The 23,178-nt window shown below is 31.0% G+C and overlaps 1 protein-coding gene across 3 annotated transcripts in view; it reads right to left on the bottom strand.

The window, feature by feature from the left end:
• Positions 1 to 975: 975 nt before the first annotated feature.
• Positions 976 to 23,178, bottom strand: part of LOC116765976 (neuropeptide FF receptor 1-like) — an 81,593-nt gene continuing 59,390 nt past the window's right edge. For all 3 annotated transcript variants that reach the window (XM_061522107.1, XM_061522108.1, XM_032655627.2), the window contains 5 exons: positions 4,925 to 5,030; positions 4,633 to 4,730; positions 2,421 to 2,589; positions 2,122 to 2,243; positions 976 to 1,695 (listed from right to left, as the gene is read on the bottom strand). In XM_061522107.1, coding sequence (XP_061378091.1) covers positions 1,519 to 1,695; positions 2,122 to 2,243; positions 2,421 to 2,589; positions 4,633 to 4,730; positions 4,925 to 5,030 — 672 coding nt within the window. In that variant the 3' untranslated portion in view covers positions 976 to 1,518. The remainder of the gene's footprint in view (positions 1,696 to 2,121; positions 2,244 to 2,420; positions 2,590 to 4,632; positions 4,731 to 4,924; positions 5,031 to 23,178) is intronic.

Genomic DNA, 23,178 nt, shown 5'->3' with positions numbered 1-23,178 from the left:
TATAATGAAAAATGTTGCCTTTTTTTCACTTATAATTTGAACACAATTTATACCAATAAATTGACAAAACGGTTTTCACAGGTTACACGTAGTTAACTGAAAAGAATCTTTTAGTTTGCCAAATCCATGTAATCAACGATAAATAAAATTTGCACACATTAGCTGACAAGTGACGAATCGAGGGATATATACGATCTAGGGATAAAGTGGTGCCTCGCAGCGATCATGTCGTATTAAACGCTCTAACTTCAATTTGATCGTCTTATAACAAGATCGAATAATTTGGTAGCCGGTCATTTTAAGTGACCTTTAATAAGGCGTTGTTAATTTTTCATCGTGGAACATAAATAAATATTTTAACAGACAGTTATATCGTTGAAGGTTCGTTAGTATAAGGCTCTTTTAGATTTAACAAAGTTTGTTGAAGCTGGGTTTAAGTATTTCTTCGTGTATCCAAAAACATTTTTTAATATTTTCTAAAATATTGCCATCTGTGTGTAAGTAAATTCTAAACAGACATGAGGTAGTGAAAAATATCTTTTTGGTACTTCATAATTGAGACGCAAACTACTAGATGGCGCAGAGAAAATTGTTTTTATGATTATGTAGAAATCTCATTTATAAGTTATATTTAATATTGTTTTATCTTCAACCACTTCATAGTGATATTTATTTTATAAACCATTTATTGTATACTTGGTAGAGTTTGGGATATATTTATTAGTTCTGGAACCAGATAAATTATTAGTGAATTTCATGTGGTTCTAAATCCAAGTGGATTTATTGAATTCATTTCATATCGGGAATAGGTACTAGAAATACAAGTTAACAAAGCATACATATTTATATTTACATATTACAATAAGTTTAATAGAATACATTTAAATCTAAGAAGCTGAAGAAAGAAATATTTAATCTAAGACGCAACATTTTCCCATCTTAAAAATTATACTAAACAAACATTGTGAGATCTTATTTTATTAAATAATCGACTTAGGCTAAAAAAATAATTAAATTAAATATTTTATGTCAAAGTTGAAAATTCATAATTTTTTTAGTATTCAAGTCGCGTTTATTATGTAAGTAAAGAATATAATAAATAATTATTTTTAGATATATACTTACTATGTATTTACATAAGTTAATATACAAATATAGCAAAGCCACTGATATTTTGATAAATAATTTCTAATCGTTGTACGTTTTACATTATTTTTATGGTTTCAATGTACCCATATAAGCCTTCTTTACATTTAAAAGATGTTTTTAAATAGGGACAATATCTCTATCATTCTCTTATTATAATATTAAATAAAATAGTATAGTAATAGTGCAAGCTAGCCTTATAAGCAGAGCTTAATATAAATTTTGATTACAGTGCAAACATTATTCAGATAAAACCTAATTCTACAATAAATACTTTCTTAACTATAAGCTAGTATTCAAATTTAATTTACCTTTGTATTCTAATTTATATAATACATGTTTCAGTATGAGTTATAATACTAAGCTATCACACTATAGAAACTGAGCCTTTCCTCTGTGCCATGCGGGGTCCTTCAGGGAGCTTCTACTGACCCTGCCGTATTGAACGGGCGTTGATTGTGGTCGATTCTGATTGTTGCTGCTCCTAAATGTCACTGTCGTATACGTTCTCATGCTAGACGTGTTGGATTTTTGTCGTAAGCCTTGCATCTGAAACATATGTTTCATATAAATTTTATAAACGACAAGTTGAGAAGTTATGTAAACGTAAGTAAGTACATTACATAAAATACGTAAGATGGATACAACGTTAAATGGATATAAAGGAATGACATATATTAAAAATAAGTTTTCTATGCGTAGTATTAAATGTATTAGATTAAGAAATTAATACAAAATCTGTATACATATATGAAAATATGGTTATAATAATTCGGTTATGTTGAGTCATGGATAATTTTTGAACGATTAGAATGAAACAAAATGATTCTACCAACAAACCTTTAAAATAAATGAAGGTTGAGTCGAAGGTGACTACACAGGTTTAATTTAAAAATAATATTATTGGGTTAAGATGAAACATCGAGACGGTTTTAGTTCGTTGTTATTACTAACTGCCTTAAACTTTAAACTTACATTGAAATGAGTACTAGAGTGTATGTTACCGGGGTCGTGACAGAGCAGCTTGCGCAGTGAGCGACGGAAGTTGCGGGTCATCAAACAGTATACTATCGGGTTGATTGCTGAGTTCGTGTGCCCTGAAATTGGATTTATCGAATAAATTATTTTTTATAAACTAAAAGTCATATTGGTCAAAAAAGCCTTAAAATTTTCTTACATTGTTGAATTGTTGAATCGTACTCTTGGTATTTATTGCCACTACAAATATTCAGCGAATAACATTTTGTGAACGGATTTTAGTGAAGAAAATTTACCTAGTAGTAGCGTATACGGCAGCACGAGCGCTACAGAATCAACCTGAACAGCATTTACGTCAATCAGCAGTTGCAAAATATTATAAGGTAGCCAGCACAACGCGAACAGCACTGCCAACAGAAGCAGTATCCACGCTACTCGTTTTCTTTCACGAACCAGACGTAAACGCTGAAAAGTGAAACAAATGAACGGGATTACAGCTGATTTATAATTGACCAATATATTTCAACTTACCATGTAAAGAAAACATAAGATTTAACAACATCGTCTTGTTATCTTGTATACCATAACATTTTATGCGTCCCTTTCACTAAGGTCAATGAATTAGAGACATAAAATGTTATGATTATAGAGCTTTTTCAGTACACTTAAACGCTTTCTAACTTAAACAAATGTCTTTACTTATATGATAAAAGCATAATTACTTTCGCAGCATTATTATATCCTGTAATATTAATTTTAAGTTTTAGTTTATAATTACTATACTTCAAGTAATCTTGAGGTTGCCAATAGATTTGCTACACGTTTAACATCGATAACTTTGTTTACGATAACAAATTTACAAGTTAAATTACCCCAAAAGTTACATCGCCCCGTCATTATTGGCTGTCAACAGTAGATAGTTTTGTTGCTTCTATTACAGATACAATTAAATATTACAGCTCTTTGTACTAAACCCAACTTATATGTGTTTTAATAATCGAATAGACACCCATATAATAATTAAAAATAATATATAATTAATAATTATTATAACTCTTCCCTTAAACTAGTTTAATATATATATTATACTACGGTTTTATTTATACATTATTTTTTTATATTATTTTTAAATATATAAATGAAAGATCCTAAGACTTATGTTTCGATTTAACTTTTATAATTATAATACAAGATCATTAGATTAACACAAAAAAGATAGATTTTTAAAAATACGTGCAGTATTCCTGGAGGTTTTCTTTTGTAGACTGCAACTAAATCGATAAGTATTCAGCATAAAGATTTTGGCTCCACAAAAAATTAACCCCAGGATTATTTCAAAGAAATTATCAATAAATCCGGTAACATAAATGATAGAGAGCCAGTTTTAAATTGTAATTCACTTCTTAAATTGTTTCTTACTATCCGATTTTTTTTTTAATCAAACGGATTAAGATTCAAACATTTTTTTTTTATGTTAAAGGTAACAAACGAGCAGACGGCCTACGTGGTGGGCAGTAGCTACCGTCGTCCATGGACATACGCAAACTCTGTTGCGGATGCGTTGCCAACCTGTTTTTTTAGAAATATGGAAGAGTGGGTATATGGGAATGTCAGGAAAAGGTGGGAAAAGGGAAAGGGACAGGGAAACCGGCTCTCTCACTCAGCGGACGGAACGCAGCCTCTAAAGGCTACTTCACGCCGATCTTCTGTGAGAGGGTGGTTCTACCCCGGTCGAGCCAGTCTATGTTCAACCTGTAGTTACACGACTAAAGCTAGGCTCTACCACCTACAAACTGCATACACATTGGAGACACATATTTGCATATGCACACGAAATTCTAATGAATTAACAACCAGTAGACAGTTGGTTTGAAGCACTTTTAATTCAATCACTAGGCAGGAATGTTGACCGGCAAGAGGTATTCAAAATAAGTGTTTGTGAGTGATGAAATGACTGTTAGAGAATCACTACTATCTTCATCATAGACACCAAACTCAACAAAGTATTTGAAATTGTAATTAGAGTATATAGTCAATTATGTTTTATGTATATTATTTTAATTAATTGCAAAAAAGTGCTTTTGTAAACGCAGTTAAAAGTTGCTTGCCTTATTTTTTTATTTTGCTTTTGATCATAATTAGATCATGTTCTCTTAAACCTCCTGCGATGTGACCCTTTTAGGGTTTCCTTCGATAAATTTGTATCAAGCGCAAATAGTTATTTCCTACGTTTTTTATTGGTTTAACAATTGAGCTTTGTGATATGGTCTTGTTGAGTATCTTTATTCTTAGATAGATTAAATGTATTTTAGTGTGACTTTTGGAGCTTCATTTGTCTTTTAAAATGCTTGCAAATATTACTTTTACATTGAATTTTGCAACCTCTTTCTTTTTTAATTTATGTCACATCGGTTAGGCGGGTTGAATTAATTTTTCCCGTATCAATTGAGGAGATTTAAATTTTAACACAAACATTTTATTGAATCATAAAATGTCTTTTTTTTATACCTGCTGGCTATTCGCACTTCCTTCAGTCTGATCAAACGGTGGCAGCACTGAGCACAAACGTCGACCCATCAATGAATACGAGACGACAACAATGCAACCTGTGAAAATAAATTTAGATGGAACCAAAACAAAATCATTCGGGAAAAGGTTTTTTTTTAAAGAATGAAAGCATGAAAACTTACAATATAGTAATATTTATCTTAATTAAATATATATATATATATATACTTCGGCATTACAATTTTTTTAAACTATTTTTATTTTACATGATTATTGACAGAAAATAACAAACCTGGTATAGCATAAACTAGTATAAAACTGAAAGTTCCAAACAGCTCCTTTCTGATGGAATCTGGCCACTTTTCTGTACAAAACTCTATACTGCTTTCCAACCAAACCTGTAAATTAAAAGTTTATTTATTCAATATTAAATACATTTTCAAGGTGGTAGAGCCTAGCTGTGCTGAAGTAACTACAGCTCGAACGTGTGCTGGTTCTCACAGAAGGTCGGCTTGAAGTAGCCTTTAATGGCTGCGTTTCGTCCAATGAGTAAGAGAGCTGGTTGCCCTTTTCCTTCTCCAACCCTTTCCTGTACAATGACCGTCTGACCTGCATGAGTCTAAGTCTGTTTTAAGTTGTTGATGGTGTTTTATTGGCATTTGATCCAGGGAGAACCTGCAACTGCGTACATTTTCGTACCCTATGCCAGCGACCCAAAACTTGACTCTCAGTTAAGACCAAGTGCAATGCTCTTTGATTGGATGGTCATTTGACCATGAGCAGCCTTCCATCACCCTTCCCTTCGCCTCAAGAGAGGCAATACATTCACAATACCATGTTGCAGATGTCGATGAAGACCGAAACTACCTCCCATCAGGTACACCGTCAGCTTTTTTACCCCGTTTAGCATTTAAAAAAATATAGCCTTCTATACCTTATATTAAATTAAAATGCATGCATATTTGATTTCAAGTGTTGCCACCATTTATTAGAGAAGAGGGAGAGGAAAAGGTGGAAAAGGGAGGAAAAAGGGAAGGGATAGGGAAGGATGGGAAAAGGGAAAGTGCAACCGGCTCTCTCACTCATCGAACGAAACGCAGCTATTAAAGGCTACTTCACGCCGATCTTCTGTGAGAGGGTGGTACTTCTCCGGTCGAGTCAGCCCATGTTCGAGCAGGAATAACTTGACCACAGCTAGGCTCTACCACCTAAGAATGTAGCTGCCTTTTATGTTGTACTTCATATCTGCCTTAAAGGTGATGTCTTTTGAATAAATTAAGTAGTTAATAATCCTAGAAACATATTTATCCCATCAAAATATTTTATGTAGGCCGAAAAGAATTATTGCTTACATTTTTTATAATTAAACAATCCATATCCTACAAAACCTTACAAAAAATTTAACTCCCTATGATTATAGTTTTAATGAAAACTTAATTATAATCAAATCATTAGTTTTAGGAGTTTTCACAAATAAACAGACGATCAGACTGACAATTAACAGATTACTTTAAAATTTGTAAAAAAGAAAATATATTTTATTAAATCAAATGTCGTAAAGATCGCAACAATTACATCTATCAAAACTAAAGACAACGATGAAAGTTGATTTGAAATATTTTGTGTACATTTTCGTTCGCGTTTCTGCAATAGTCGTGTGCGGTCAGCTCGCCATGTCAAAAGCATACAAAAAGTTAAACAAATTTCCCGCGACCCATATGCTTTGATATTCCAGTCAGTATATTTCAATTTCTAACAGTTTTTTTATCGAACTCAACTGTTTCCGAACTCGTATATATTCCTAACAACGTTTTCGGATTTAAAAATTGGGAAATTGACACTGATTATATGTATTTTCAATTTTAATACATATGATCTCTACAGCAAAAAACTTAACAAAAAATCTAATATAAAAAACATTTTAATATTACATATTTATAAATTATTTATATTAATCTATTAAAACATTTTTCTTTTTTTTCAAACTCCGCTAAATCCAAGGACCGAATCGGTCAGCATACATTTTTAGTATAAAGTTCTAATTTTGAAAACATTTCTATTCTAAATTTTCAATAAAGTCAGTTTTATCTTTATTTAAATATTAAATAAATATTTTACTATTATATTACGTATCACATTTACTTAAGTAATAGCGTCCTTTGTTAGATATCTCTTTTTAATTACATAATAAACAGAATTCGCATAAAACAACGGTGTCGTGCTATAAAAACTTTATTTCTCTTATTGAGCATTAATCGAGACACAAGGCAGCGTGCAAAGCCAAGTTCGCGTTTTATTTATTCAATAACAATCCTCTCGCAGTGAACCAATGTATATTTAAAATAGTAAATACCTCGCCATCAATATTTTAATTTTAATTAAATTTTCGCTGACATTAAAATAATGAATGTTATTAATTTTACACATTGTTTAAACAACAACAACGTCACCCTTATGAAAATTCGTGTCTTCAAAGTAAATCACATTACGTTTGTTATCAGTTTATACAGAAATATCTTAACTAAATTGAATACAAAGTTTGTATTATGGTAGAAAGTTAGGCGTATTGTCTCAATGTTATCCCTCTTTAAATAGATATAGGTACTTTATAAAGGAGATAACACATTGAATTTGAGCTTCAGTCTTACTGGCGATTACTTTATATTTAATATTAATTATCTGTTAACAATAATCCCTACAATTCCACATAAATGTAGCTTTTTGTTGAATTTTGGTGGTTTCTGTAAATTATTCAAAATATTAATTGGGTAGCTTATAAAACAGATCAAATTTGGGATGATTGGAGTGACTTTTGGTTTTTAAATTTTCTACTGCATTCAATATAATGATTATTATGGAAAAGAGTAATCAGGTACACCTGGAAAAATTACAATTTCATAGGATCTCAATTACGATGGCGTCTTATATTGTTCTCAAACATATGGTGCTGTATTCCAACGACAAAACTTGAAACCCGTATAATATTAAGATTAAATTCTTGAAGTAAAATACATCTAACTACAAATCCAAGTCATGTGTTAAGATACTTTATATGCTAACTTATTTCTTATATTTTGATTAGAGTGACGAACAACATAGACAGTTGAAATCCACTGGACTCTTGATCAAAACAAAATAATTACTTATTTTGTTTCATAGATTAACCGTAATCTAGGTTTATTAGGGCTTTCCAGAGGTAAAGTTAATGTTGCCCCATAGTACAATTTGTGTTTTCTTTAGAGGGAGGTTCAGCACTATCATTAATTACATGATAACTTATTAACAACATTACTGTTACTAAATAGCTATCTTTTAGTTTACTAACACGAAACAAACCACGAATTACTAGTCAGCCTTGGGATCAACCAATTTTTAGTTCCTATATATTTAATAGAGATCGCTCTGGTTTTCGGTCTATACATTTGTTCTAGATATCGAGCTTCGTTGAAACTTCACTGGAAGAGTGTTATTTATATCTTGCCGTTACATTCTCTTAATTTGTCTGTGTGAATAGATGGTAGGCAAATACGTCATACTTCCGAACAGGTGCGGCATTGATTCCTGGAGTGATTTCGAAGCTCTCGTTCTAGGTTTAATATTTTATTTCAATACCACTATTTCACATAGATTAAGTCTGTAAATACTTATTTTTTGTCTTTTTGTCTGTTTGTTCCGCTTACACTCTGGATTGATTAATCGTTAAGGAAATTTCACATTCATGTAGGAAATGTCATATAGGGTAAATAAGGCCCTTTTTTATCCAACATCAACAAGGTGGGAGATGTCAATATGACTAAATGTTTCTTGCGCCATTCCTATTTCAATTATTTTTGTAATTGATTTTTTTTTATACTCTCACCAAATTAAGATCTGATAAAGAATATTTTTGAGAAATGTAATGAAACCTCATATGTCTTAATATGCGGCCACAGTTGCAAAACAACAGCATATATAATTTTATATTTGGATAAAAAAATTATTATTTTGTCTTTAAACCTGCCATTTACAATTACTCTCATTAATTTAAGAGTTTATTTCTAGTGAATTTTTTTGTTGAGAAGAAAATATTTTCGCTTATTTTTCCCAGCCAAATTCATGAAATTATATATGAGTTATTATTTACTTGTCATATAATAAATAAGTATATAAAAATAAATCGAGACATTGTGTGTGGCATTAAAACAACAACATGAAACTGATTAACTTTCCTCTTTATTTAAAAAAAAAACATTTGGAAATCATATCAATATTTATAGATGAAATTAAACTAACATCTATAATTATTTTTGTTCCTACTACTTCTACTAGTTCCTATATTTCTGTTGAGTTTAGAAAATATCAAAATTTTTGCTACTTTATGTTTATTTTCGCGTATAAGCTTTACCCTTCTTAACCTTACTACTACTACTTTCATATTGATTTTTAAATAAATTTCTAAAAAATCAATGAGTACGTTTTTTGAGTTAAAATCAGTTTTAAAGGAAAATTTATTAATAATTATATTTATTATTCACAGTAGTTGCTCGATTTTATTTCTTTAAGATTTTTTTTTTGACACTTTATTTCATCCGGTATCACAAATATTTGTATGTGTAACTTTTCAACGTGCTTTCTAGTCCATAATAGTGGGGACGTATTAGGTGTTTTTTTTTACATATGAACATCTATTTGGTCTTTTTAGTACAGGCGCTAATACTATAAATATCATAAACAGTGAAAACATTATCTATGAAGGTATCACCATTTTCAATTCTCGATAAATATGATCAATTCATTATTATCCCTATAATCATTTAATTCTACCCTAGGATCATATCTGAGTGCACACACAACGTGATTGGTAGTTGTATCTAGCCTTCGAGCGTACCTAGTGGTTTCAAGCTACAATAGAGGCTTAATCATTAAAAGTATACTTACTATAATGACGAGACCGATGGATTAAAGTCAATCGATAATGTCATGATGCTGTTTGCTATTAGCCAATATTTCATAGCCACTAAAGATCACAATCGTATTTCTGTTATGTCTCAGCAACTTTATATTAAGATATCGTATTATCTGTTAAGGGCCTCCAGCTACTTTAGGTAACAAAGTTACATTTTTAAAGCTTTATGGATTTAATTAAAAAAATTACAAATGTCTCAAACATTTAATTATTTCGTTTGATGTTAAAATATATTTTAATTAATTTGAGTACGTTCCTAATTTTAATGAGTACTAAGAAATTTTGGAAGTGAAAACAAATTCGTTTGGTCAAAGTAGCTCTGTAAATATTAGAGTAGTTTAAACATTTCTAATGAGGGTGACTTTTAAGATGGGTTAATGAGATTATACGAAGATTCTAATCATCTCTAATAATCTCGACGTGGAGTCAAAACTCGAACAATACAAGGACTGTTCGAAAAAATGATTTTCCGGTGCATTATATTCTTGTTTTTTAATAAAGCTGACAAAGAGATACAAAAAGAAACGTGTATTGTTTTCCTTAGGAACAAAAAGAAAATATGCCTGCCGTTTTGAGTTCACAAATCCATGAAGAGATCGTTATATCGTTTTATCGTGCGGTAAATCCTTTATATTAAAACCACTTCACATAGGAATTTCAGAAATAATCACTATAACTCGCTATCAATATCATATGGACTTGTGCTTATTTCATCAACTCTTATACTTAAACCAAACTTTCAGTGCCTGTTGAAAATGAAATCGATAAGCTCGCCCATGTTCGAAGGGTGCTATAGTCTTCTGCTATGTTTTCTTCATTCTTTTTAGAGGATCGTTGTTTAAGAAAATCGTTCATGTTTTTAGTAACAATAAAAATAACTTAAGCTGGACATAATATTGGAGCTATATCAAATATGAAATGTTATGTGCAGTTTGATTAATAATGGATAGTGTACGGTCTCAAAATGCATCTTACTACCGAATCAAATAAAAATGTTAATTTTTACCCATCCAGATTTTCGAAATCTATAATATTTTAACTTGTAGTAATTATCGGAACAAAGAAAAGCGATTACGAGTTTAAAAGCAAGGTCCCAAATCCCGGTCTGCTGAATATAAAGCTTATTGACCTTCGTACATAAAGACACCGCGGAGATTTTTATAATATTAATAGATCGCTTTTAAGATATTCACAGCCATATATGGTTAGGCTGAAAATCACAAATATTTGGCATATTTTTCCTTAGTAATTGCTTGAAAAGCAGCACTCAAGGCGTTACTTTAAAAAAAAGGACTTTGCCTCAAGCACCAAGTACTGAAAAAGAGCTATAAAAAGCCTTGTCTCGAGAGTAACATATGTAATTACGCGAAACTCTCTGATGAATATTCCTAAAAGAGAGCTTTCTGGTCCCGAGCCAAAGTAGTAGAGACAAACATCTGTAAATTTTTACAACTGCTCTAGTTCAATCTGATGGGACATTAGCTTATATGTCAAAGGAGAAAGTACCACTGCTTGCTTCTTTTTTCGCTCAAAAATTTCACAATTTGACAACTGCAATTGTAGTTCATCTCGCTTTCATGACTGCGATTGCTTTCTGACAAAAGTCCTCAATACTAAAAAACAAATGCTGAGTACTCTGCATAGTCTTGATGTGACCAAAGGTGGTTTTTAGCATTCTATAGGATACACTTTAGAGAGTGTGGGTAAGATTATCATTCATTTTTATTGAGCAATCAGATGTAATGCGGGCCTCCATGTTTTTATGTTGACTTTACTTGCATTCGGACAAAGCGGTATACTTCCTCCTTCCTCTTGCTTACAGCAAAGAATTGGAACAGTTTACCTGAGTCTGCGTTTCCTTCCAATTATAATTTATGAACAAACATTACATTATTAATCAATTCAGAATGTTTCGGAGATAGCGCATTCACCACCTAAGGCTAAGACATTTCTACAGCCAACGAGGGGAAAGATAACCAATCACTATCCAGTCAAAATTAAAAAATAAGCTATTGATTACGTTATAAAGGCCTTACTTATATGAGCCTACTTACCCTAGTTTTGGGGAACCTTTAGGGTTATTGCTCCCACATATATGCATGCTTTACAAAAAGCGTATTCCTTTCGTATATTGAGAAGTATTGTTAGTAAATTATGGTCTTTTATAGTGTCCATATTTCTCTAATATAACCATGTTTGTTGTTCCGATAGGTATTTAAATTATAAGAGAACTTTCCTTAGAACAAAAAAGGATTATTTTAAAGATATATATTAATTGCTAGATGATCAGCAGGATTATACTTTATGTAATCAATACTCTCTCTAAGTAACTTCTTAACTAATAAAAAAGTTTGAAAAGAGTATTTGTTACTCGTTAAGTTGTTTTTTTTTTAATATTAGTTCTCTTGTGTAATAATATTGTAAATTTATATTTAGAGTTAACAAGCAATGTTATTTCGTTCAACATCCTGTTTCTAACAAAACCTATTTAACAGGGTTCACTGACTGTGTTAATGTTTATTTAAGATGAAGAGCAAATTAATCCAAGTTAAATATTATGTTTAAATTAAGGTTATAATATCACCAGTTTATATTTTTCATCTCTTTTATTATTATTATTATTTATTTACTATTTAAGCTGATGATCAATGTAAAAAAAAAACATTTAAATTTTTAATTGACACTGGATTTCTAATTACCTACATGCATTTATTTTCTGTTATATATTAAATAAATAAACACCATTCTTATATAATCTTAAAAAATATATATTTTCGCCTTTAAAATAATAAAATCAGAAAATATTTGAGAATAGAAAATTTTGTATAAAACTTTATTGATCTATTTAAAAGCAGTTAATAATAATTTTAGAAGATTTTTAAAGCTACAACATCATATTTTTAATCTTGTGAGTTGAACCCTAGTAAATGGAACCTAAGGCTTAGCATTATTTTCTGTTTCATCATTATTTTTCTAGCCACCAAAATCTTTTATTTAATTGGACTGCAATAAAAACATATCGAAGCATTTCGAACTTAATTGGAATTAAAATGTCAAAAAAGCACACATTGAACATGTGACTTTATTTCTTAAAAAAAAAAACAAGTTATAATTATTTTTAATTTTTTTTATATTTTTTTTTATATTTTTCAACCTTTACCGTTTTTTGAAGTAATTCAAAAATAAATTTCTTGGCTAAATACTTTTCGATTGCTTTTATTACTAAAATTATTTGTATTACACGATTATTAGCAAATAAAATAGCTCAAAATATTTGTAGGCATGAATCACAGGCACTCAGCATAGAAAAAGATCTATATTTTAAATGAATTTTAGAATAAAAAAATGAAATTTATATAATATTTCTGTTATGTCTGATTTTTGAAAGTCAGATATGTAGTCCAAAATCCCGCGTCTCCCAGTTTATACTTATGTTATGTTCTAAGGTCAAAACATATGTATATAAGAGGTAAGTATTAATCTGTACAGTACACGTAAACATACCAGCTAGCTTAGACTGACGGCCAATTCTATGGTACCAGGTGCTACAGGTAAGTAAAAATTGTATTCACTTTACTTATACGATTTCTACGTATGTTGTAGTAAATATTGTAAACAAATTGAACGAATTTTTTGCCAGTAACTTTAAATGTTAACAGCAAAGAACACAATCGTACTAACAGTCTGATACTTGATTTTCAACTGTAATATTTGGACGGCTATATTTTAAGTTACCAGAACAATCTTAAGGGCCAAATGCCAAAAATATGGCCAAAATTATATGGTGTAGTGTACAAACAAAACTTAACTTAAGTACAGAATGCCACAGAAGAAAATTGAGACGCAGTAAAAGCCACTACATGTTAGAATAGTAGTCATATGTCAGTACGCTTTATATAATTTTCGTAGAACATTTAAAATTATAACCATCAATACCGATAAATCTCTAGACAACAATTCTTATCTATCAACTTTGTCAGCATAACTTTAGCTTAATTATATCTCAGTAATCTAACAATGACTCCTACAAAGTTTCTAGTGTTTATAAAGACGAAACTTTTAAGTCAATCTAAAAACGAGACTCTAAAATATAAAGGCAATGCTTTAATTGAATTAACTTTACAAAGGAATCCAGTTGTTAAGGCAATTTCTGCGTTTAATATTGTTATATTTTACTCAGAGGCCATTTTAAGTAAAGATTAAATTTCATGATCCTTGTACATACATAATTTTTTTTTTTTGTTTGTACTCATTAATTTTATAAGAAGAACGTATTTAAGGCGTATCTCAAAGATATAATGAGATGTAAGACTTTCGCGAGTTTTATTCATGTAAATGAAACTAATATATTTCGGATACTACTACATTCACATCTCGTCTGCCAGTGATCACGGTTGCTGAAAAGTAACCGAAACGTCGGGATTATGTAGTTTTAAAATAATAAAATCCGCGTAGTAAATCCGAAATATATTAGTTTCATTTAAATCTCAAAGATATATATAAATTCTCGCATAATTTTGACACAGACCCCAAAAATGTAAATCGTTTAGACGGTTAATATTTAATAATTAAATGATCTTTTATAAATAATGTTATATCGCTAGATAGAATTTAAATTTTCATTTTTGTCACTTGTCAGATTCTGAATATGACTTTTTTTTAAAGTTGTGATGTAATTTCAAAACTGACATTAAGGTACAAACAAAATCAGTCAATAAGTTTAGGTTTTGCTTCGAGCAAGCAAAAAAACAAGATGGGTGATGCCCTTTAAGAGGAATTTTCTTTCTTATATTTTGCCAATTTAGTAACGAACTTAAGTTAGAAAACCTCATATTTTTATGCAAATTGAAAATCGTTAAATTCAATTTACAAATCCATGTTCACTTCACAATTATATATATACTGTTCATTTGTTTTTTTAAGTGAAAAAGGGTTTCGACTAGTTTGCAATAATATCGTGTGAAAGTAGTAGTTAAGTCTTGGTCTCACAATTTAATTTACATACCTTAAGCTTGTAAAGCTAAATACGAACCTATTAAACTATTTCATCGTACCTAGTTGATCATTAATAGATACATTTCTTATCAAATAATCCAAAAAGAGTTACAATAAAGAGTCTTCGATTAATATTATATACCTAAATAACGTGCACGGATGTATTATGTAGTTTTGGGTTTTAATACCACGTACTTATATGTGTGCATGTTAATGGATTTAATACTAGATCTTTGCTTGTTATTAGTCTCTAAATAAACTAAAAAACTCTTTATAAATTAATATCACTATTATTTGTATCATCTTATAGAAATAATTTCGTCTGAATTCTAAGCGATGTATTTCTGTGGATTTCGCCAACCAGTTTGTTATGGAGATAAAATGTTTTCATATATGTTATACCTCAAATTTTTGGGCAACTGCTGACACTGTGACTCCAGTTATACTTAGCATATTACATGCAATACCTATTGGGCAACCGCTGACGCTACTAAACCACCAAGTTGTCGCTGTACTAGCAACCCTACTTAATAACTAGCTTCAGCACTCTAGACAATATATAATATATATATATATATATATATATATATATATGTCGCGCCGAAAGCCTTCTCGTATCGAAAATATTCCTTTTCGTGTATTCGTTCATTATAATTGTTTTCAAATTACCCACTTCACCGATGTTAATAACTTTATTAATACATCAGGTGATTAGTTTTTTCCAAGTACCCACAATTGTAATATAGAATTTACCATATAAAAGTCAAAGCATAATCGTACTGAATTCATTCTACATTGGTCGCTCTTAGGAGCCACAGTGGTAGAATCTCCGCTATACAATTCTTAACATTCATTGTAAGAATTTGTTAGCAATAAACAAGTATCATTTTGAGTAAAGACTGTCTTTGCTTCAAAATGGAAGCCTGTCCATCGTCATCAGTACTTAACGCCCAGACTCGAAAGCCTTTTAAAGGACTAGGGTCTTGGCCAAGGTTCCACGAGGATCCCCGCGCTCTCACATCAGAAGCAGGGACGTCTTACGCCACACTTTTAACCGCCGGATCGTCTACATGAAATCGCCTGGTTCAACATACAACTCTGCACGTTTTTGAAGACTCAAGAACCGTTGCACCACAATTTTTGAGATGAAGACATGGGGCATCTTGTTTTCTATTGAGGAACCAGAATCTTTGAACGAGTAGGAAGTTCGAATGAAAGTAACTTCCTTTCTTCAAGAAGTTCGAAAACATATGGCGAAGAGTTACCAACGACAAATTAAGTCAAAAAAAAATGCCGTTTTTGGAAGCTGCTATTGAAAATACAGGTGACAAAAATTAAGCATAGAATTATGAACGTAAGTACCCATTCCTTACCTAAACTGATTTTTCTAGCTGCCACTGCAAGATTAAAAAGTCGAGTTAACGATGGTTATCGCAAGGAACCTCCCATTTCACTTCAAACTATTATTAAATCTTATCATTTTATCATCGGATCGGGCTTATTTTGCTATAGATGCAAACAACGTCACCCTTAGGATGCTGCTGCAACAGTAATGTCAATCACTAAAGATATTTCCTAGCAATAAGTGAACATAGCAGTCCTACATTCACCACTATGGTAAAATAAGTTCAAAATTTATCTCTTATTGCCCTTTTTGATAGTGGTACTGGTTGTGCCGTTATTAGAGCATCTTTAAAAAAAAATAAAAAAAAAATCCTTGGTCGCATTTACTAACGAACTAGATGGAGTCGATTCGGTTCTGGTCATATTCCTTTCGGATAATACTATAATAAGTTTATTTGTCTTGTCAGTTCATGAGCTTTCCGTTGAGATGTTCTTGGGAACAAATTTTTAGAGAAAAATGGCCTCACCGTTATTGTTACATATGGGGCTGGTATTGGTTTCGTTCTTAAATATGATCCATTTAAAAACTTCAACGTAGTCATTCATAAATGTTGATTCAGACTTATAGACGTAATAAATAATACTTAATACCTTAGACGAAAATAAATCATCTGCTTGCTCTTTTTGGACATATGTTCGTCGGTGGCTTCGGTAGTTTTTCGAATAATATTGAGTGCTCTTTCTTCAAAAAAGTATGTTGAATATTTCTGTAACTTAATTTCAAAGGGAAAAGTGCGTCCCGGCTGACAAAAAGTAAAAAATTCTATAAAATCTCCCTATTTCCAGAACCATTAACCAAGAAATACAATTCAACGGTCTTGCAGGGAGTTTTAGAAAGTTTATTCCCAATTTCTGTATACATCATAACGCCTTAACCAAGAAAAGTAAAATTGGAATTCGATTCACGAACAAGAGATGACTCGTAATATGATAATATAATTCCTAACAGCTGAGCCTGTTCTCCCCATATTTCAAGAAAACGCTTCTATAGAAACATATGTCGAGGCAAGGTCTCTTGGTTATAGGGCAGTACTCATTCAAGTCCTAAAACAAAAGACAGCATGCTGTCGATTATAGGAGAATACGAACTACTGATGCTGAAAACGGATACCATTTGTAGGAGCTTTAAACTCGCGTAGTGGTCTTCGTCATTAAATATATTCACTCTTTCTTTTATAGTTGATAATTCAAATCATTAACAAGACTTTGACTCCTTGAAAGCATCTAAGTACAAACGAGTTCTTCTTTCACGTATTCACCGTTGGTGAGATTTCTTTCATAATTTTGATTTTGGTGTTGAATATAAGAAATGTGATAGACTACAGAATGCTGACTTCGGTCCGAATCTTATATGTGTGTGAATATTATTACCCTCGGGTCATAATATGGATGAAAATGTTTAAGTTTGTCAGTATCAAGACAACTCAGATTGCTTCCCATACCAAATCACTCTTCGGAATTTGAAGTCATCCGCGTGTACGTTGCTAGTAAACTTGGTATACCAAAAGAAATATAATCGTTGACAGGGGTAGTGAGTTGTTAGGAGAGGTTAAAACTTTCTGTGATCGTTTTGGAATTAGTATTTACTCCGTATAGCCAGGTATTAGCCGAGCAAATGGATCAGTAAAGTGCTTCAATCCATCTTGAAAAATTGTTTCGTGTTGATCAAGAAATTGGTAACTTCTGAATGGCATATTGCATTGGACTTTAGCTAACGTTAAAATTTTACAAGTCATAAAACATTAGCATTTCTCCATTAACTTTACTGACACGACGTCATCATTGCTCCATTATCATCACTGCTCCATTAGAATATCTAAATTTTATAAACATAGATGGGAATATAACATTAGACCTAGGTCTTGGCGAACCCTAAGAGATTTAATAATAACCGTTATTTTTCTAAGCATGTTACAGGAAGAGGAAAACCACGAAAAATTGCTAAAAGCAACTAACCCACACGAACGGATGGCAGTGTCGCAGATTGATGAGTTTGATGACAACAAGCTTACGAATACCAACTGAAACAACATCTACCAAATTCTCCAAAACTTTACAGGTTCTCTGACTCGTACAGGATATTCGCATCTGAATCTACAAACTTCTACAAAACGATGGCATGACACGTGTAGTGTATGCACATCACATCTACAAAATTCTACAAACCGATAGCATGACACGTGTAGTGTATGCAACATCACATCTACAAAATTCTACAAACCGATGGCATGACACGTGTAGTGTATGCACATCACATCTACAAAATTCTACAAACCGATGTCATGACACGTGTAGTGTATGCACATCACAACATCTACAAACTTCTACAAACCGATGGCATGACTCGTGTAGTGTATGCGCATCACATCTACAAAATTCTACAAACCGATGTCATGACACGTGTAGTGTATGCACATCACATCTACAAAACTCTACAAACCGATGGTAAGATACGTGGAGTGTATGCACATATAGACGTCTCCAAAATTCTAGTCGCATCCTTACATCTGAATATTTCTAGAAATTACTTTAGATTTTCGATTTGATTTCGAAGTCACAATATATTATGAGAACTAGACGTTGGCGCTGAGCACGCACCAACCGTCAGTATGGCCGTGTCGCGCCGAAAGCCTTCTCGTATCGAAAATATTCCTTTTCGTGTATTCGTTCATTATAATTGTTTTCAAATTACCCACTTCACCGATGTTAATAACTTTATTAATACATCAGGTGATTAGTTTTTTCCAAGTACCCACAATTGTAATATAGAATTTACCATATAAAAGTCAAAGCATAATCGTACTGAATTCATTCTACATTGGTCGCTCTTAGGAGCCACAGTGGTAGAATCTCCGCTATACAATTCTTAACATTCATTGTAAGAATTTGTTAGCAATAAACAAGTATCATTTTGAGTAAAGACTGTCTTTGCTTCAAAATGGAAGCCTGTCCATCGTCATCAGTACTTAACGCCCAGACTCGAAAGCCTTTTAAAGGACTAGGGTCTTGGCCAAGGTTCCACGAGGATCCCCGCGCTCTCACATATATATTGGCTCAAAACGAATAGTCTTTCCCTGCTAAGGCTAACAGGAAACAAGCAACAAGCGCAATATTGAAAAAACAATAAAATTAAGTAGTCTTAGGAAAGCAGGATGGTACAGTGCGCGCACCTTTTATGGACATACGTTTTCTTTACGTAATTAATAATTGATGGTTAAAATTATCAGGTGTTATGTGCATAAGCACCTGCGTAACCTGTGCAAGTACAGTCACAACAATGCGTGTTGGTTGGTCTAAATAGAAGCGAGAGTACAGATTAAGAACATTCTCGCTCGAGGAGTTGGCGGGATCAAACCCCTTCGAAATAAAGGATTCGTCAAACCGTCTACGTGGTCTACCGTCTACCTTAATTAATTCGTTTGCAACATATATTTTTCACATGAATCCTATTAACAGGAGTCAAACCATTTCGGGCAGTTTATTTTATTCAAATATTTTTTTCATCGTACAAGAAAGTTATACTGAATGATAATTTTAATGTATCACAGGAAATTAAGTTACTATCAAACGTTTGTATTAATTGGTATGTATAAGGAAACATTTAAAATATATTAGTTAGAAAATAATTTATAAATTCACTCTAATTTTTCCTTATTTTTTTTAATACATAAAAGCTGCTGATTCCTGCCTGTGTCTGAGTTATGTTTTTTTTTAATTTATACCTGATACAACGATCCTCTTTGTTCGGGAAGTTAATCAAACAGAATGAATTGTCGAGTAAATAAAATAACGGTCTGCTGGTTGTATAATCAAAATTTTTATAATTCTTGTTTAAATTTGACGATGTATTTGGATAAAATAATAAATATTTTACATAATCATGCCTCTTGGAACTGCTTTGACCCTTTATTTAAATAAGATATTTAAAATTTGAACGTCATAAAACTTATTTGTATATTAAAAATATCGGTTTTAATATACAAATAAGTTATTTTTAAACAATTTACCCTCATGCCTTAGTAATATTCCAAGCATTTTCCTTCTTCACCATTTTAAAAACTAATTCAATTATGTTATTTTGCATAACGAGAGGCGACTGCCTTCCCAATATGCCTATTTTACAAAGATATGAGTTATAAATGAGAACACACTACTATATATCTTTAAAAATATATAATATTATAGTTATTGTATAGTCTTTTCATATTGATAATTTCCTTAATCGGTAAATTCCTTTTTTCGCTATTAGTAGTGCGACGAATGATGAGCATTTCATAAACAGCGTTTGTTATCTTGTTCAACACCTGTTTCCCACAAACTTTATTAAACACGACCCGCGGTGTCCCTTAATGTTAATTTAAGGGACGTTCCATTTATTTCAAGTTTCTCAATCTTCTCAGTGCCTTAGTGGTCAAATATATCAAAAATGTTATTTATAACATTATTAAGTTCTTAAAAAGTTTCGGAAAACCTGCCATATATAAGGATTAGACTTTTTATTAATTATTTTTTATAGAACTTTAAGAAAACAGTAATTTTATTTTAACTCCATAGTATGAGCACATAGATATTCATATTTTAGCGTACATCAACTATTATATGTTAACTCTGCTTTGTTTATATTGTTTTGGTTTTATAGAAATTGTTAAAAATTAGAGCAAAAATTAAAAGTACTGTGATATTTATTTAATTTAATAGCATCTTTTTATTGAATGTAATAAATTGTGTCCCATACAAAAAAGCTATTTCATTCATTGATGGCCTAAAAACCTTCTATGGACAAAGCAAATGATTTCGTTAAATTGATATGAACAAGGACTTTTTATTATTAACAGAATAAAAAAGAGAAGGTTTTCTTAGAGACTACTCCTGTCCTAAGCAAGTTTAGAAGTAAATATTATTACAATAGGTCATGAAGAACATACTGAAAGGTTCCTTATTTCCACCTCTAGGTGGAAATGTTTGAGAAGAAAAATGGTGTCGATATTATTAGAACGTTAACCCTTGTTCATCCTAAATCCTTGTGAAGTACCCACTTAACGCCAGTATCCTGTCCGATCGACAGGTAACACCAGCCATTATGCGAATCAGTCAATTTACCATGCTTCACAAAGTACTATCTTCATTTTCCTAAATCATTTGTGTATTTTCATTGTTTAATTTTAATTAATAATTGATGTCAAGACAAATTAATTAATTTGTTTGTACTTCCTGTTCGTGAAACAATATCTTAATCATTATTAAATTTAGCGTGTTTAACTTGGATGATGTGTTTTAAATTATTATATATTGTGACGAATATTTGGATGGAAATATAAAACTATTAGGTATATGAAGGTACATATAAAATATATTATCTGGTAGTAACAATGAAGCGTGTTGGAAGAGGCGCATTTGCTGTCTAATGTTTAGATAATTGATGGAGAATTGTGCATATTGACAACCCTGTTCTGGAGCTGTGAGCTATAATTGTTTTCTTAATTGATTATATACCCGTTTAATTTATTTTTTGATATTTTTACTGTTATCAATATAAATATTTATAATGATAATAAATGGAGGATTTTATTTCTTGATCCATGCTATTCTGCAACGGTTAGGAAAACGCAAATATAAGCAATAACACCGCCTTTGCATACTTCTGTATTTTTTTCGGCACTACTTCTTTAATTTATTTTTTATTTTCTTAAATATGCAGTAAAACTAATGTTATTAATTACAACTGAATGCAGGGTGTGCAATAAAAACCCTGCATTATATATTATCTATTAAGATTAAACTCAAATTAACTCAATATGTTTCAACTCAAAACGAACTTAAAAGATGATTTATTTTTTGACATAAAAATACCCACCTATATCTTTTAATATTTTTTATGACAGTAATATCGGCACACTTCTTTAATATAAATCATGACAACATTCCAGCAAGGGTTTCATTTAAGGTTTTCAAATGCCAATGACCAATAATTTTATAGCTACATATTCCCGACGTTTCGGTTCCTTTACAGAAACCGTGATCACGGACAGACGAGATGAAAGTGATTAACAAATTTAAAAAACCGCATCAAAATCGATTGATCCGTTTAAGAGAAACACTCGCACGCACGCATGCACGTCGACGTCTAACTTACCCTCCTCTGCATCTGGGGGTACAAAAGAGTATTATAAAAGTACAAAAGATTATTCTACAAATCTTCTGTTTTCGCCTTTATTAAAAAAGGTTCTCTTCTTTACATTCATAAAAGTACGAAAAGGGATAACATTTATGTAGTTCGACCTTTACATTTTTAGTAGTGCAGATATTCGATGTGTTAGTTTTAACTAATTTTATTTTAAAAAAGTATATCTTACAAGGGTATTTTGTCTTAAATTACAAAATAATGAGGAAACTAAGCGAACAAGAAAAAAATACAAGAGCGAGATTATTGTAGCTTTATTCGAGTAACGAGATAAGGAAAAAAAGTTGTTAGGAAAATTTCATTGGTTTTAAATGAAAGAAAATTTTGTTGATAATGATATAAAATACTTTTTAAGGAATTCCTACAAAACGTCATAAGTTTAATACTTATATAAGTATATATATTATAGAGGTATAACTATAGTTTAAACTTAAAATGATAAAAGCATATACTTTAAAATCATTTTAAGTGTGTACTTATGGTAAGCTAAAAATTTTAGTTTTTCGACGTGGATGAAACAAATTCTGGAAAATTAAATTTGTGATTTATACTGCAATGCAACTAATAGTCTGAGATATGAAAACAATTTAAAAATTTGGATTGCCCTTTAAAACGACAATATTAAAAAAGTTACAAAAATTATATGAGTTAAATATAATATAAGCTATACATGTCGTCATAAAATTCGCTATTTTTATTTAATCAAATTATTTTTATCTTAAATCACTGTAACACAGTCATACGTTAGTACTATTATATTTTAAAAAACTTGTAAAATTATAAAAAGAAATCTTAATTATCTTTTATCAATGCGAAAACCTATTTCTTCGTAGAAATTCAATTTTGTATATCAATTTTGCAATTTATTATTACTTTAAACATTTTGTATATCCATCGGATAGTTATTTATATTGGCAAAGTGTTTGTTTATTATTTTTCTCAAGACGTCCTAGTAGCGAGCCTAATAAAATGGTTGGAATCCGAGGTGCATCTGGTTTTCTGCTGATAAAATGATGATAGA

This window comes from Danaus plexippus, chromosome 11 (genome assembly GCF_018135715.1).
Source record: "Danaus plexippus chromosome 11, MEX_DaPlex, whole genome shotgun sequence".
Classification (NCBI taxonomy): Eukaryota; Metazoa; Arthropoda; class Insecta; order Lepidoptera; family Nymphalidae; genus Danaus; species Danaus plexippus.
Note: the sequence above shows the minus strand (reverse complement) of the source record. Positions and strands in the feature narration are given on the sequence as shown.